Source organism: Haemaphysalis longicornis, unplaced genomic scaffold (assembly GCF_048455015.1).
Source record: "Haemaphysalis longicornis isolate Haplotype H1 unplaced genomic scaffold, Haemaphysalis longicornis Haplotype H1 scaffold_1, whole genome shotgun sequence".
NCBI classification, from domain to species: Eukaryota; Metazoa; Arthropoda; class Arachnida; order Ixodida; family Ixodidae; genus Haemaphysalis; species Haemaphysalis longicornis.
The window spans coordinates 352,821,139-352,837,702 of record NW_027526203.1 but is presented as its reverse complement, the minus strand read 5'-3'; the positions used below and the strand labels follow the sequence as shown (position 1 = coordinate 352,837,702).

Here is a 16,564-nt window from a genome sequence, read left to right as displayed (position 1 = left end):
GCGTTTTTGCTTTTCCCCTCCATCAGAAAAGCAGCCACCACAGCCGGGGTACTCTCATTATAGCATGAGCAGTTCACTAATGCCGCACTATATTATATATTTTGCCAAGCAGAAAAAATCTGTTCGATAGCAGATATTTTATGGTTTCTGGACATACTGGATTCTACAGTAACCATCAGATGGCAATATCTGTTGAGCAGCTAGTGCAGTGGCAGCTGTACAGCACGCAATTTCACAAACGTTTTTGAGCACACTAATACACTCTAGGGGTAAAAAAAAAGGAAAAAAAAAAAAAAAAAACAGGCTCAACAATGACGTACGGCACATGTGTGTAGAGGAGCTCTGATCCACAGATCCACAGCCCTTCTAACATATTGAGGTAGTTTTCACGGCAGTAATATGAGACAAGCTGAAAAGGCATTTGGCAAAGGCATTTAGGGAGAAGTGCACATTACTTCCAATACTTCCAGAAAGCACTAGAAAGTTTACAGGAGTACCGACACCAATTTTCGCATTAATATTATTGCACAGTTCACTTTCTTTACTCAACAGAACACCCTGGTTGAAATATGAGTGGCCTGCGACGCGAAGAACATACTTTAATTGGATCTCATTTATCGTGTCGACGGAACAGCACGCGGAGCGGCATTCAGCAAATGGACATCAGTGAGACATCATCCCGTGTTAGCCAAAAGAAGTGACGCGGGCACCGCTCGTCAAAAACTCGTGACGTCACTTGACACGCGCGGCCCTGCGAGCGGTGACTGGGCACTAGCGCATTCACAAATGGGTGCACGAAGCCAGAGCTACAGGGCGATTCCACGAGAGAACGAACATGCGTGTGCACGACCATTTTTTGTTCATTCTTGTTTTTTTATTATATATGCGCGCAATATGGAAACCCCCGAAGATCAAGTTTGTTTTCTCCTGAGGTGCGTAGTTCGGGAGAAAAAAATGTTTGAATGTGCCCGGAGCGCAGCGGTGGTTCCGGCAACTGAAGATTTTTTCAAGTTTGCGTCTCTGTGTACGTCAAGGAGTACAAGGGGTGTGTATAAAATGTTTCAGGCCATAAACTAGACCAGAATGCTAATCAGTGTAACGCAAAATCAGCGTCCAGCAGCGAACAAAAAATTTAAAAAAAGATCGTGAAATCGGCCCAGACAATAGTTTGTTACTTTTTGACGCCCCCTATCTACACTTCTTTTCTGAAAAACGTGTAAGTCAGCCATTTTGTTGGCCATACGTGTCTGAACGCATCAGCAAAAGATGGTGTTTGTAGAAAATTTATAAGTACTAAAAAAAATTGAATAACTTCAGCTCTTTTTCAGAAATTGCACAACTTCAAAACTCAATCTAAAAAAAACCCCATACTGGATTTTCTTCAAAATTGCGGGAACAAGACTCGTTTACTTGGACAACAAAACTGTGGAAAAACATGTTGCATCATTTTGTTCAGAACAAAGTTATAAGGGGCCAAACTTGGGGGCTTGCGCGACGCGTCTTGGCGCGCCGTGGCAAGTTCCGGCCGCTGTTGCCGGACGTTGCGCGGGTGTACACGGGCGGTAATTCACATTCCACTGCCACATGCCAGCATGGTCAATCTCTTTCCAATATTCCCAATCGAAAAAAACTATTCTGGAGATTCTTTTTTTTTTTTTGCCCGCCTCTGTTTCCCTAATGTGTTCTTTAACGAGCTAACTTTCTGGCCGATACCAGCTCGAAAGCGCTCCTTTGCAAACGCCACTCTTCTTATAGAGAAAGGAAAGAAGGATTCGAAACAACAGCAAACGTTTTTCCAGTTGTTATACCGGGTAGAAGTGGTAGGAGTGGTCGAAATTTTCTATTATGGCGCTTCGGTCACAGCACGAGTAAATTACCGAAGGGATTTCAGATTTTCTTCACAAGAATATTTATTCAAGTAAAAAGACACAAGTTTGGAAATTGGCTGCCAGACTACCGTGATTAATTATTTACAGTCAGGAACACACCAAAAAGCATACGTGTGGGAATACAACTCAAGTAAAATCTTTATAATATCTGCACCACAGCTTCCTCGGGCGCTCATAGAGTCAAGCACAGGAAACTGAAAACGGGCAAATGGCAGTGGGCTCACTTTCAGCGGTTCTGACAGCTAAACGCTGTTCGTTTGGGTATTCCTTCGTGACAGATCACACGTGCCAGGACTGGATGCCTCGGATGCGTGGCAGACGCTTCCATTATTCGCGCTTTTCCATGCGAAACTCTTCGATGCCTGCAGCAGATGCGTGAATCAGGGTCACCTTCTTTAGCTTGCTTTGCAACTCGGCAATCATTTCAGCTGCTGACCGAATGACGTTGGTGCTGCCTGCCCTCAGGTTGTGTAACGAAGCGTGATGTTTTACAATACCACCAACTCCATCGCACGAGTTTTTTCCGTGTCCGGTAGCAAAGAACAGCCACTTCGCAGACGTGTAGTTTGCTCTGGAACGTTCGTACAGCTGATATTTGTTATTGAAATGGCTGGCTGCACCGTCACTAACGTAAACAACGTAGCTGTACACAGGGGCACTTGTACGTAAGCAGTGAAACCTGTGTTTTGTGCCAGTGGTACAACTTGACTTCATTTGGGAGAATAACTGTCCAATTTTCAGCGAAGTCGAAGTGCAGTACAATGCTTGATCGCCGTTCGCATCTTTTCGTTTCGTTTATGGCAATGGCCTGGGTCCGCCTAATATAGTAATGGGAAATCCACTTGGTGAGCCATTTGCCTAGCTCCTTCACGAATGCAGCTGGCGGTACACTCTTTTTTATCAGAGAACCATTTTCCCATATAGCGTACGTGACGTCTTCTTCGCCCGAAACGCCCAAAGCGGACATGGTAAGGTTGTCGGTCATTGGGCATTGCTGGCACTCGCCCAAGAAACACTGCGTCGATGGTGAGGTGCAAAGACAAAGCTCCTTTAAGTTGCTCATTCTTCGGGCAACCCCTGTAACGTTTTGCAGGGGCAAAGCAGACAGGTCGGCATTTGCACAATAAATGCACACGCACACTTCATGCTGGGGTGAGTGCAAGACTTGGACGGGAATGAACTGTGGGTGGGTGAACGGGTCACTTTTTTTTTTTTTTTTCAGAACAACATCCGCTAGGCTTCCCCTGCCACATCTATCAGGAGAAGAGTGTGCGGGTAGTCGAACAAGCAAACACGCGCACAAATGCACGTGCAAACACTTAGGCACACACGAAAGCATCCACCCATGGAAAAAAAAAAAAAAACTTTTAAGGGGAGGAGTCAAAAGCAAACAAAAATATGGCAAGAGTAAAGCAAAGGGAAGCATCCGTTGAGAGCCCATCAACCAGTGAGTTGAAGGACAGAAAAGGACGGGGCAGTATACGCCTCCCCTTCCTGCAATTTTCGTACGCAAGCGTAGCAAAATAGCTAGTAATCCTGTAATGTACGCTTTGCCTTTGTGATATGTGATTAAACAATAAATATACAGCAATAATATGACAAAAGACCGGAATTTAGTAACACGTTTAAGCAGCCAGGTACCCGATCACACCCGATTCTCATTCCAGCAAAATAGGTTCGCGCGCACGTGGCGTCTCCGAAAAGCCTCCTACGGCCCTGTAAGCCGTGGTGCAGGTGTTTGTTGCCTGGTTAGTTATTTTTAAGGTCGTTCTCTCATGTTTGCCTCAAAGAAGGCGGTGGGAAACCCTGTACTGACGCCAGCGCACCATGCACCGCCAGCGGAAATGCGCCCGTCGTGGTGAGGAACTGATTAGGGTCTGAAGGTCAATCCATTCCCTCCCTTGTAACTGCCCGTGCACCATCTGTTTCGGTTGCCTGCGCATCGGAGGAACGTTAGTTTTTTTGTTTTGCATCCCGCAAAACACTGGCACTGCAAAGGAGCATTTTTGAGCTGGTATCGGGCAGAAGGTTAGCTCGTTAAAGACACATTAGGGAAACAGAGGCGGGCAAAAAAAAAAAAAAAAAAAAAAAAAGCAGAAGAAGAAGAAGAAGAAGAAGAAGAAGAAGAAGAAGAAGAAGAAGAAGAAGAAGAAGAACAGTTTTTTTCGTTTGGGAATATTGGAAAGAGATTGACCGTGCCGGCATGTGGCAGTTGAATGTGAATTACCGCCCGTGTACACCCGCGCAACGTCCGGCAACAGCAGCCGGAACTTGCCACGGCGCGCCAAGACGCGTCGCGCGAGCCCCAAGTTTGGCCCCTTATAACTTTGTTTTGAACAAAATGATGCAACATGTTTTTCCACAGTTTTGTTGTCCAAGTAAACGAGTCTTGTTTCCGCAATTTTGAAGAAAATCGAGTATGGGTTTTTTTTTTTATATTGAGTTTTGAATTTGCGCAATTTCTGAAAAAGAGCCGAAGTTATTCAATTTTTTTAGTACTTATAAATTTTCTACAAACACCATATTTTGCTGATGCGTTCAGAAACGTATGGCCAACAAAATGGCTGACTTACAAGTTTTTCAGAAAAGAAGAAATGTAGATGAAGGCGTCAAAAACAGTAACAAACTTATCGTCTGGGCCGATTTCACGATCTTTTTTTAAATTTTTTGTTCGCTGCTGGACGCTGATTTTGCGTTACACTGATTAGCATTCTGGTCTAGTTTATGGCCCGAAACATTTTATACACACCCCTTGTACTCCTTGACGTACACAGAGACGCAAACTTGAAAAAATCTTCAGTTGCCGGAACCACCGCTGCGCTCCGGGCACATTCAAACATTTTTTTCTCCCGAACTACACACCTCAGGAGAAAACAAACTTGATCTTCGCGGGTTTCCATATTGCGCGCATATATAATAAAAAAACAAGAATGAAAAAAAAAATGGTCGTGCACACGCATGTTCGTTCTCCCGTGGAATCACCCTACAGGCATAACCGCTGCCCAGAAAGGCACTGTTGGCAAAAATAGAGTTCCACACACGGGAAAGGAACCAATAATATAGCCCGGAATCGCAATAGAAGTCGCCATAAGGACTTTTATTGAAACCGGTCATCGAATTTCTGCCACAATTGTAGGCCTAGCACCTTCAGGCAGGCTGACACAGCTCAGCCGTTCAGCTCCAGCGGCGACGCGGTCTAAACAACGCCCCCACCGGCCTCCGCAGTGTTTTGACGTCTGCACGAAGTGGTGAGGTCATGCTGGGATTCTGTCATATGCGCCTTTTGGGATGAAAGCATGGGAATTTGAAACACCATTTTCAGGCCGTTCAATGTACAGTAAAATCTCGATGATACGAAACTCGCGGGACTGCGAAAAATATTCGTATCATCCGAAATTCGTATGAACCAATACAGACCAAAAAATGTAGCGCTGAAAAAAGTTTTCGTTTATTTCTTTTCTTACTTTCGCCTGAAGAAATTCGTGACTTTCTTCTGCATTTTTTTACCCCCATGTCGCAAAGCAGTCCTTTCTGGAGCGCGTAACGCTTCGTGCTCGTCACCTCACTCGCGGTGCCCAAGCTCGCTACACGCCGCAAGTCAAGCGTGAACTGCATGGTGCGTTTTTGCACGCGATTCGCGTACCTCGGCTTTGCGCGCACTGTATTTTCACGCCTCTATCGACGATTTCGCGCCCGCGGTAGCTCCTACCTCAACCAGAATATGATGCACGCCGCGCGCGGCAGGATGGAGGAGCCTGATGACTTGCGGAGCATTTGAGACAGCCGGCTTGGCTCCGCCGGAGATGGTTAGGCTTAGCACCCCGGCAGATATTTCATGGGGCTTTCACTAGCGCCGTAGATGATGTTTTATAGTACCGTTTTCGCATGCATAATCAGCTCCTTTACCGCACAAGCAATTTAGCGTCTGCCTTGAGCGGCATTTTTAAAAGAGCGGTTAGGAGCGGTCGCTCGAGCGGCCACGCCACTTTGCAGCCACAGCCGGCCACGCTGCGAGAAGCGTGCGGGGTTTCGCGGCGGTGTCAGCAAGCAGAAAACAACAGCCCGGCCGTTTCTAGAGAAAGAGCGACAAAGAGGGGAGAGAGAGCCATCACTTGCTCGTTCGGCAGTCGGGCCCCTCGTCGGCTCGTTCGTATCATCCGCCGGGCCACACAGGTCCATTCGGAACAGCGGAAATTTTTCCCACTGCTAACAATGCAATTTCATCGGGACTTTTCAGAAATTCTTATCATCCTGAAATTCGTATCACCCAGAATTGTATCATCCAGATTCCGCTGTAATTAATTATCGTGTGCTGAAGTATTTAAAGTGCTGTTTCGGGTTCGCCAGACCATTAAGCAGCGATAAAAGGAAGAAAAGTGCAACATAAAATTTCCGTGTCAGTACATCTTTAAGAATTGCCCTAAGGCACATTCCCACTTGCGAGTCGGGTGCGTCACGTGACACGTGCCGCACAATGAGGAGGTGTTTGCACTTGCGACGAGCGATGATGCGACTGCATTTAGCGGGGCTGTTACCCGACCTGTACAACTTCCTTGGTGCTTCAACCAACCATTCGCAGCCAAATAAAAATGTACTACACGGGTGCGACACAAAACAGGTGGAAATCACCCCAGAACACATGCTACTGACCTGGAACAGTGCCAAAAGCACTGCGGGTTGCGGGAGGAGCCGAAAATAATGAACTCAAGCAGACTCTTTTCAACACATTATTGCGGAAAAAAATACACACGTTTGCTTTCACGCCACACTTGTATCCCGGCCCGCAAGGTTCGATTCTTTTCACAGACGCAGAAGCTCTGGTACCTTTGAACTCCACAGCGTTTACTTCTCGCCGATAGAGGTACGAAAAGGCTGCAAGTCCGCCTACTATCCCACTGTCCATCTCGCAATCCAAACACATTTCTCCATACTGATAAGCCCCACGCTAATCGTTGATTCGTACATGTGTACGCTGAAGCCACTGACCAAACTAAAATGCATGGAACAGTGCTTGTCGACCCAGCAAGCCCGCCTCGCCAAACCAGACATGCAGCACCACCATTTGGAATGCCAGATGTAAACAAATGTTTTGTTTCTAGCTACGTCAGCCATCGCCACTGCCATGATTGGCACTGTCGTTGCGCGACGAGGGATTTCGGTCAGAGAGCGGTCGGCTCCGGCGTCGCAAGGTGACGGCCAGCTCATCGCTTTGCAATGTCGTGCGAAGTGCCAAGTTGCCAGTGGGATTGTGCCTTTAGGCTTCAAGCGTAAGTTATCTTTATAACTATTTTTGATGCAAAAGGTTTTGACAGATGTAATGGATATTGGAGAAATGGATACCACAGTAATAGATACCTGAGCAAAAACAAGGTTGTTGACGGTCAACTTTGACGCTTAAGACAGGCCACCTTCGTTACATTAAGATTGAAAGCGCCTTAATTTGCAACCATCTGAACAGTTATAATGAACACAGATTACTCATTCCCATTGAGTGGGGACCGTTGAGGGTGCAGAAATGAAGCCTGAACAGGGTGCAAAAGCAAAGGTAGCACGGGAAATTGATATCAAGTTTCTGCGCAGTAGCATCAAGGATGAATTTTCCATCGCAGAAATGAAGCCAATTTGACTATTTACTGTCGGGGTGTAAATGCAAGAAGTGAAAGTCATCCTCTGATATATCATTGGTGCCACAATCAAACGCTGATATTATGAGAAGTACATTTTTTCAGATGCAGTGGTGCGACCACAACCCATTTTCACACATGAGAGAGACCGATTGCATCAAAATAACATAATTGAAAGGGTACTTCCTAGGCAGATGGCTTCACTTGTAATTCAAAGCAAGTGGGGCCCAGCTTAAAATGCACACAAGGGAGTCCAACCATACTGGAGAGTGGCTTCCAGGGCGATGATGCGACTGCATTTAGCGGGGCTGTTACCCGACCCTAGTTACTTGGGCACAGTCAACCACGGTTAAGCAAACCGTGGTTAGATAAAACTGCAGTTTGCTGCGTTACACGAGACGAAACTGCGGTTACCCCGCTAACCATGGTAAATGCAAACTGGGCTTGGCCACCTCAGTTCAGTCACGCTAACCACAGCTTCTGCAGCCGCAGTGTTCAAAATCGCACAAGTCAGTTCTGACGCGAGTGGCGGCGCATCAGTGGAGGCAAAAAAGAAAGAAAATCACTTGGCGTTCGGAGGAGACAAAGGCCCTCAAATAGCGTCCGCCCCAAAGCTGCCCCCAAGAGGCGCTTGCGTTTTTTTGCGTCGCTCTAGCAGTCACCGCGCCTGCCCGTGAGCAGCGGCTCGTTTACCGATTCCACCCGATCAAGTACGACAAAAGACGTGCTAAATTTGTAAATCCCCCCCCCCCCCCCCCCCCCCCCCGGGAAAAAAAAAAAAAAAAAAAAAGGATAAGCCAGGCAATTGTGAAGCGCTTATCGGCTGTGCCTGCAGACCACGGTGCACCGTGCTGCAGACACGCTGGCGCGCCTGCCCGCACGGCGCTGGCAGCGGCTCGAACCGGCCCCGACCACAGCAGCAACAGCTTGTCGCTGCTCTTCGAAATCAATCTGATCACGCAAAAGAACTTCCACATGCGAGAAAGTGGATGTTAGTGTGGTGAAAAATTGTGCTATGGATTGTAATTCACAGTTGTAGAGATAGCGGCGGTCAAATATCCACCGTGATGCTAAGCCAAAATTCCCAACACCGAGCCGACCCGAGAAAACCAAGCCGGTTGCAAGCTGTTGGGGAAGCCCCTCTTTCGCCATGTGCGAGTGCGTTGTGTTTAGGTCTGAAGTCTACACTGCTCCTCTTTTGTTTTTTTTATCGTGAGGTTAAAAGTCTTAATTTATTTTCGTTACGCTCACAACCAAGTGACTGCTGTCGACACACTCGAAATTTCGCGTGTAACAGCCAAAACCGCAGTTTGCGATAACCGCGGTTAAAGTTTGGTAACCACTCTTAAACATAACTCAGTGATGCTACCGGCTTAGGCCGCTTTGGAGCAGCTTTTGGAGCAGGCAAAAATGCATTTCGGAGCAGCAAAACCAGCTTTCGGAGCAGGTGTTGATAGAAGCAAAGACACGTACTGCATTCATGATAGATAATCGCTAAAAGCATGCGCTTCAACGATAATAAAAAATTAAAAGAACCCAGAAGATCGATATTTTGTCCCCATTTTTATCAGCCTCCTGAAGAACGTCTGCATTGAACTTTGTGCAGCGGCCCGCACAACAAAAATTAAAGAAAAAACAAGCTCTCATTTTTACACAATAGAAGATTTACTATGAACAAACTAAAAATTGCTCGTCCCAACGAACATGCTACTATGTAAAATCGAGCACTATTGGAAGGCTATCGTGGGAGCATTGACCAATAAAATCAGTAGCGCCACGGCTTTGACTGCATACTTGAACATCACGCTCCTCCCCGACAAGCCACAAATAGCAGTGCTATTGTTTACAAAGGCAACGTGCAGCCATTACTGGCAACCAACATGCAGCACCAGGCTGAATCTCGCCCTTTCACGACACGTTTGCTGCAAGCACCCAAAACGCCTCCGTTAATTACAAGGTAGCTCATTAGTCCCCCCCCCCTACCCCGAGACTATGTTAATTCCCTGCGAGGTCACATGCGCTCATTTCACCTTCAATTTCCACGTATGTGAATTCTATGCCTTTGTGAACTCTACGTGAAATCTACGACGGGCGTCATCATACGCGTGCCCTACTCGTTAAGCTCGGAAACAACGTCAGGCGGCGTGAAATTGCTGTACTTGTTCGCCGGCGCGCGGTCCGAACTATGTCACCGTTTCCTGCCCTTGCATACTATTTTCTCCCCCCTGCACTTTGTAAATTATCATCTGTCTACAGTAAAATATCGATGATATGAGTTTCACGGCACCGCGAAAAATATTCGTATCATCCGAAATTCGTGTGAACCACACAGACCAAAAAATTAAGCACTAAAACAAGTTTTCGGTCATTTCTTTTCTTACTTTCGCGTGACGAAATCCGTGACGTTTTCCTGCTTTTGTTTAACCTCCATGCCGCCACGCAGTCCTTTCTGGACTTGCATCTCCTCACTCGCGGTGCCCAAGTTTACTCACTACAGGAGCGTGTTTGCACGCGATTCGTGCGTGTCGGCGTTGTGCGCGCGATATTTTCACGCCCGCGTCGGCGATTCGGCGCCCGCGGTCACAAAATTACGTGCGACGCCCGTGGCAGTGGGAGGAGCCTGACCACTTGCGCCAATGGGAAGGCGTGCTCCTCATAGGGGCAGTTACGAAGCTTCGCTCGAGACAGCCGGCTGGCTTTGCCGGAGATGTTTAGGCTTAGCACCTTGACATATATTTCATGGGCGCTTCCACTAGCGGCGCGGATGATGTTTTATAGCACTGTTTTCGCTCACATTATTAGCTCATTTACCGCACAAGAAACTTCGTGTGGCTTTGAGCGGCATTTTGAAGAGCCGTTAGAAGCGGTCTCTTGAACGTCCGCACCACTTCGCGACCAAAACCGCCGTCGTGTGTGCTTTGAGCGGCATTTTGAAGAGCGGTTAGAAGCGGTCTCTTGAGCGTCCGCACCACTTCGCGACCGAAACCGCCGCCATGCTGCCGGCCGCGCCCCGCGCAGCTTGCGGGTGGTTTTGCGGCGGCGTCAGCGTGTCTGTGGAGTGCGCGGCACGTTTTCGCGAGCAGAAAACAGCTTGGCCATTCCTGGAGAAAGAGCGACAAAGAGGGCAGAGAGCCCGTACGCCGCCGTAGCTTGCTCGATCGGCAGTCGGGCGCCTCGCAGACTCGTTCTTATTACCCGCCGGGCACCACAGCTCCGTTCGTAAGAGCCGAAATTTTTCCCATTTCAAACAGTGCAATTTCGCCGGGACTAATCAGAAATTCGTATCATCCCGAAATTCGTATAACCCAGAATAGTATCATCCAGATTCCACAGTAACTACAGCTCCTGCGTCCTCACCTCTTGCCTACTTTTCTTCCCGCACAACTCCGCAGGCACCCGGTCGACGCGTACGCTGTCGGGCCGCGTTGGCGAGCAAGTACGGCAATTTCACAACGCCTGACGTTGTTGCCGAGCTTCACGAGTACGGCACGCATATCCCGACGCATATCGCGGCCCGAAGACCGCAAGGCGGACGGTCGTGACGGCGGCAGCCGGTCTCGTGAGCCCAATAGGTGCGAAGTGCACTGCACGGAATTAACAGTCTCGGGTAGAGGGGGAGATTTCACAACGCCTACGAGGCGCCAGCCACAAAACGCATCATTGCCGTTATCGCAACAAGGACCAGTTTGCCTTGGCTTGGCTCGGATTGCGGCCTGAAAACAGGTACACCGCGATGTCGCTTTCAGTGGGGAACCTCAAGTAGTTAGTTTCGTTAGTCGGCGTACACCCCTGGGCGCAGGTTGGGCGCAGAATCGCCAAATTTAGAGGAAATGTGGCAGGATGCAGCAGCCAGAGCACTTGGGCGCAGCGGTAGCATCACTGCGTAACTGCGGTTACTGCCGCCTGTAACTAGGGTATAAGTGCGAGACCTTGACAAGGTTTACCTCTTGTCAACACAGAATCCTCAAGGCTTCAAGATGTCCCTGATTTTGGGAATGCAGGAGCATTTGGTTGCCCTGGAAGGATTTTATTCACACTGCCTTAAATTGGGCCTCACCAGCCTGGCATGCCAGCCCAGCTTCCAGGCCCAAGGCCAGAGTGCCAGCGGAAGCCCCCCCGCCGTTCCCAACTGCTCACATGTGTTGCGGCGGCTGCTCGGGCTGCTCCGGCGGCTCTTGTGGCTCCGGTGGCTCCTGTGCAGCAGGAAAAATCTCATCCAAGAGGTTTCCGCTCGGGGGCTCGGGTGGATGCTCAAGCCCTCCCTCAGCACCTTCCACGACCACACCGTTGGGGGGCATCTCTGCGTCAGCTGTACGGTGCCCCATAGAAAGCATGGGTGAGAGCAGCTCCGAGGCGTCCCAATCGTGGCACCAGGCTGCTACTGGCACAGAAAAAGCTCTACGAGTTTACTTACGGATGGCTGCTGTTTAGCAGGTGTCTTTGCACTCTGCAAAGGCCAAGCCTTGAAAAAATGCTTTCAGCCCTCCTTTGTTTCAGGCATAATAAATAACTATGCAACAATGGGAAGTACTCGCATGAAACTTTAGGCAAAGGAGGTTGCTTACCTAACAACCACAAAAAAATGTGAACCATAAACTAAACGTGCCCCATTTTTTAATTTTATTATCCCTTGCATAAAGTCTAGATGTAGGAAATAACCATGTATATGCCAACCGCACGAACGCACAAGTATTGGGCAACTTCAAACTGCCAGATGACGGGCTTTACCGTAATTGTAGAAGCACAGCATCGAACCAGCCAAAACTGCACAACTGAAGTGCATGCACTTGTTTTCCGTTATCAAAAGCAAACACTCCCAAGGATCTCCACAACAGAAAAGGAGAACAAGCCCCAATGCTGTGACTAGAGCCCAAAAAATACGGATGACGGACAGCCAAGGCAAATGACGTTCTTGACCACGAGTATGCTGCCAGCAAGACTGCAGGCCTCACACCATACAAGTAAAGGATGGGGCCCCACACAAGTTACTATGTTCCAACATAGTTTACAGCAAGGATGCAGGCATGGCTAGAAAATTACCAGCATACAAATGGCAGCAGCACTGCCTCAAACCCAGAAAAAAACGAAGAAACCAAAGAATAAAAACTAATACCAACATAGGAGAGACACGATCTGAATATACCTAAACCATGTTTCAGCAAGGAGACGCCAGAACACCATTTCTAGAAAGCAGCTTTGATGCAAGGCAGAGAACTTGACACACTCCCGCACCAACTCCAGCAATACACCACAGTACCACACGCAGAAACATTTAGGCAGGCGCCGCCCGTTACGAAATGTAGAGTTCGCAACCCACTCGTTTATAACCGCGAGTTACAATTCAACTAGTTATATCTGAAGGCTGCAGACCCGAACCCTTTACAAAAATGCTGGGGACAAAAAGGGTGGGCATAAACTTCAGAATGCCAAAGTAGTTTTCTTCGACACAGTATAAGGCTGGAAATATGAAAGTTGTGTTATAGTCAAGTACCTTACCCTCTGTACTTCACAATGCAAGGCCTCAGCAAAACAATGCTTAGTCATCACATGTAAAGAACAGTTGCTGAGGTTTAACAATTTTAATGCAGTGATGCTACTCATGAACAACAATTTGGAGCAATTTTTGGAGCATGAAAGCTTATATTGGAGCATTTTGAAGCTCCGAAAAGCTAATTTTGGAGCAGCTTGGAACAACGTAAATCAATTTTCGAGGTTTCTTGGGGTTGTTGATGTACACGAAATGCACACCAAAACACCTTACCCATAAAAATGTAAAGAAATAATGTTTGAATATCATTTCAGCATTTTTATCATGTGGCCTTAAAGCAAAACCTAAAAAAAAAAAAAACCCCGAAGAGTGCTCACCTATATCTTTAGAGCTTTTCTGGGACCCATCTAATATTGCTAACGTATGGAGTTCCCTTTACGGTACACTAAAGGCCAGGTGCAGGGGCGGCGTTGCGGTAGGGGAGGGGGAGGTTGCACAAACCAGGAAAAAGAACTAGTGAAAAGAAGCACTATTTGGGAAGCTATATGTGGGTGAAAAATTACAGGAACATATTGCTTAAAGGCTAAAAAAACGGGGAAAAGCATACAGATATTGCAAATTAAAAACTAAAAGTAAAGGAACGGAACAAGCCAAAACCAAACAAATACTCCAATCGAGCAGCTGTTTTAAAAAAAAAAATGTTCTATTATTGTAAGTTAAGGCTTATGAACAGAATGCTTTGAATCTATTAGAATAACTAGGTTGCAACTGTGAATTAGGAACCACAAACTTAACAAAAAAAAAATGATGAACCCTGTCATCAAAGAATCTTGTTTAGAAAAGCAGTCTCAGATGCCAGCCACTACCACATACTGCTTCATATTCAAAAAATCGAAATCCCATGTGGGAAGCGGGGCTAATACGAGCATAATCTTGGAAGGCCCCTGAAATGCTGAATGATTTGGGACGACATTTATGCACGATATCATTGTCATCCCTGCTATCGCACTCTGGCATGCTCGATGGTATTTACTACATTATAACCGACACAAAGCCGGCCAATATTGAACAGTATTCCGCAAGCGCCAACCGACCCGCATGTGAGCGCTTTATCACAGCACGGAGCCAGCGGAGCTGCGTGTGCGAAGCACTTGGTGCGAGCAATTTCTGTCCCTGCGACGCGATAAGGTACAACTGCAAGGATATTCCCGAAGGTATGCCAAAACAATACATTCAGCGATGTTTCAATACAACGGAGTGGGCTGCTTAAAGGCCAAGCGCACTCAAACTTTACCCTGGCCAAATTTATTGTGAACATACAGTACGCACCACTAAACCAAAATGACTGGTAGTCCCGTGAAATGCCTTGTTAATCAGTTGGAAACATTTGAAATAGCTCTGCCGCAAACAGCACTGCACCTGCCAGCAGATTGCACAAACAGCCATGAAGGGAAGTGAAATGCCGGCCGGCCAGCTGCTTGCTTGGTCCTCTGGCTAGCCAGGAGAACCAGTCGAGCGCTGCTGGGCGCGCTTCTTTGAGGGCTGCGTGCACGCAAAGCCAATGCGCGCACGTTTGCTCCGGATGGCCAGCCACTTGCTCGCTCGCCGGCTGCAATGTCACTTCAGCCTGGTTGTAATGCACACTCTCAATTTCGGTTTTAAAATCGATGACTGTTGCTGATCGTTTGCACCATGCATACGCGTATTTCAGCTGTAGTGTTTTGTGTCTTGCATTATAATTTTAGGCAAGCTACAGTAAACCCTCGTTAGCTCGAACTCTCATATCTAAAAACATTGGTTTTTGAACATTTTTCTCGCCGTGCATTTACTTTCTATAGCCGGTATTCAATGGCGTGGAATGCATGCAGGCAACCAAGTGTGCGCCACCATATCTGTGGCCACGCGTCTGTTCCTAGGCGACGTGCGCACGGCCCGCAGATCAGGCACCCCTCTTCTCTTCCATGCAACTGTGCGAGTGCGCCGTCACTCGTTACGTCGGGCTCTGCGGGATGGCGGTACTTGTCCATGCTAAGCATGACTGTGAAACACATGTCTGTTTCACGTTACAAACACCGAACGTAAAGTATTGCCTCGAGTTCAATGTGAGTGCGACTTATAACATCTCTGTTGACGCCACCATTTATAATCGGATTGGAACGGAGCAGATGACCACGCCGGTGTTTTTTTTTCTTCGGCGTGCGGCCGCAGTGGCCCAAGCCGCGCCGTGTCTGCGGTGCATCGGCCATGTCTGTGGCCGTTTCCAGCGTTGCCAAGCGAAGGAATTGACCGCTAAACTTTTCAACAAATACCGCCTATAGGTGCTATGCATTTGCCCCCCTTTATCTCAAAACGTTTCTTCGGGGGACCCTGGATATCTCGAAATGTAGGCAGAACGAACATAAGGCCCAGTCTCCTTCAGGCAGCTGATAAGGTCTCCATACGAACGCTTAGCTCCCACAACGTGCCAAACGTGTTTGTGAACGGCAAATTTGAAATTCCCACTACGGTAGCAGTTTCCTTGTTGTACATGTCAAGCAACTGTGGAGCGATAAAGTGTGCACCACCGTGGCACCCATGGGTGGCACCACTTGTGCGAGGGTTATCACGAGCAGAATGTAGCGCAAGAAGGTAGAATGTAGAGGTGGCGACCAAGCACGATCAACGATTGATGCGATTCATTGAGAAGCTCGAGAACGGTTTCCTGGGACCAAATGCGAAAGCGAAACAGGCGAGCGTCAGGAAGTTCTTTCTTCTGCAACAACAAAAATTAGTTATTATGCCATTATTACGAAAGCTCCCCTGTGCAGTGGCACTTTTGTTACCAGCGCTTCAACTTATTTTAATGATCCGGCCACAAATTTTCGGCATTTCGGCATATCTCAAATTTTTTAGTGGATTTTACGACTTCGAACTCGCAAGGTATTACTGTATATGGAAATAAGGTTTTTAAGAGGTCAGAATTTTCACTGCAGTTGGCCTTTAAAATCAGTCGCGTAACACAAGCCTCAAGGGAAACGGTGCACCTGATTGAGCATAGTGCAGTGCCGCTCAGCACTTCATTCCAACAAATAACCGTTTTCACAAGAAGCTACATAAAAAAACGAACATACTGACACAAAAATTCGAGTTCAATCAGCGAAAATCAGCACCCGGGAGGATCTGGAAACGTTGCCATGTAGGGACCGCCACCACATAGGTTGATGGGCGCAGGCACCTGACTGGACACAGGCACCTGACCATCACCAATGGGAACGCCAATGCACAGGTTGGCAGTGCAACTTGGAGGCTGGGACAGATGTGATGTCGGCCCGCTTTAGCATAGGCTAGCATGACATAGTCCAGGCCTGGCCATGTCCCCTGGCTCGCTCCTCCCAGACTGTCTGCCTCTAGTGCTGCTTGCACCTGCTGTGTTCTTGTGATCCCTTCAGCCCACTTGTTTTGCGCTTAAACATTCTCTCCTGGTGGTTGCAACGCTCTTGAATTGGCTGTCCTTTATCAGCTTCATGGGCCGTTGCCCCATTCACCGTTACCTCCCATCTGTTCGTCAGGGCATTCTCCAATTA

At 47.8% G+C, this 16,564-nt stretch overlaps 1 protein-coding gene across 6 annotated transcripts in view; it reads right to left on the bottom strand.

The window, feature by feature from the left end:
- Nucleotides 1-16,564, bottom strand: part of Ge-1 (Enhancer of mRNA-decapping protein 4 homolog Ge-1) — a 93,901-nt gene that overhangs the window by 61,171 nt on the left and 16,166 nt on the right. For all 6 annotated transcript variants that reach the window (XM_077685970.1, XM_077685973.1, XM_077685974.1 and 3 more), the window contains exon 2: nt 11,651-11,822. In XM_077685970.1, coding sequence (XP_077542096.1) covers nt 11,651-11,811 — 161 coding nt within the window. In that variant the 5' untranslated portion in view covers nt 11,812-11,822. The remainder of the gene's footprint in view (nt 1-11,650; nt 11,823-16,564) is intronic.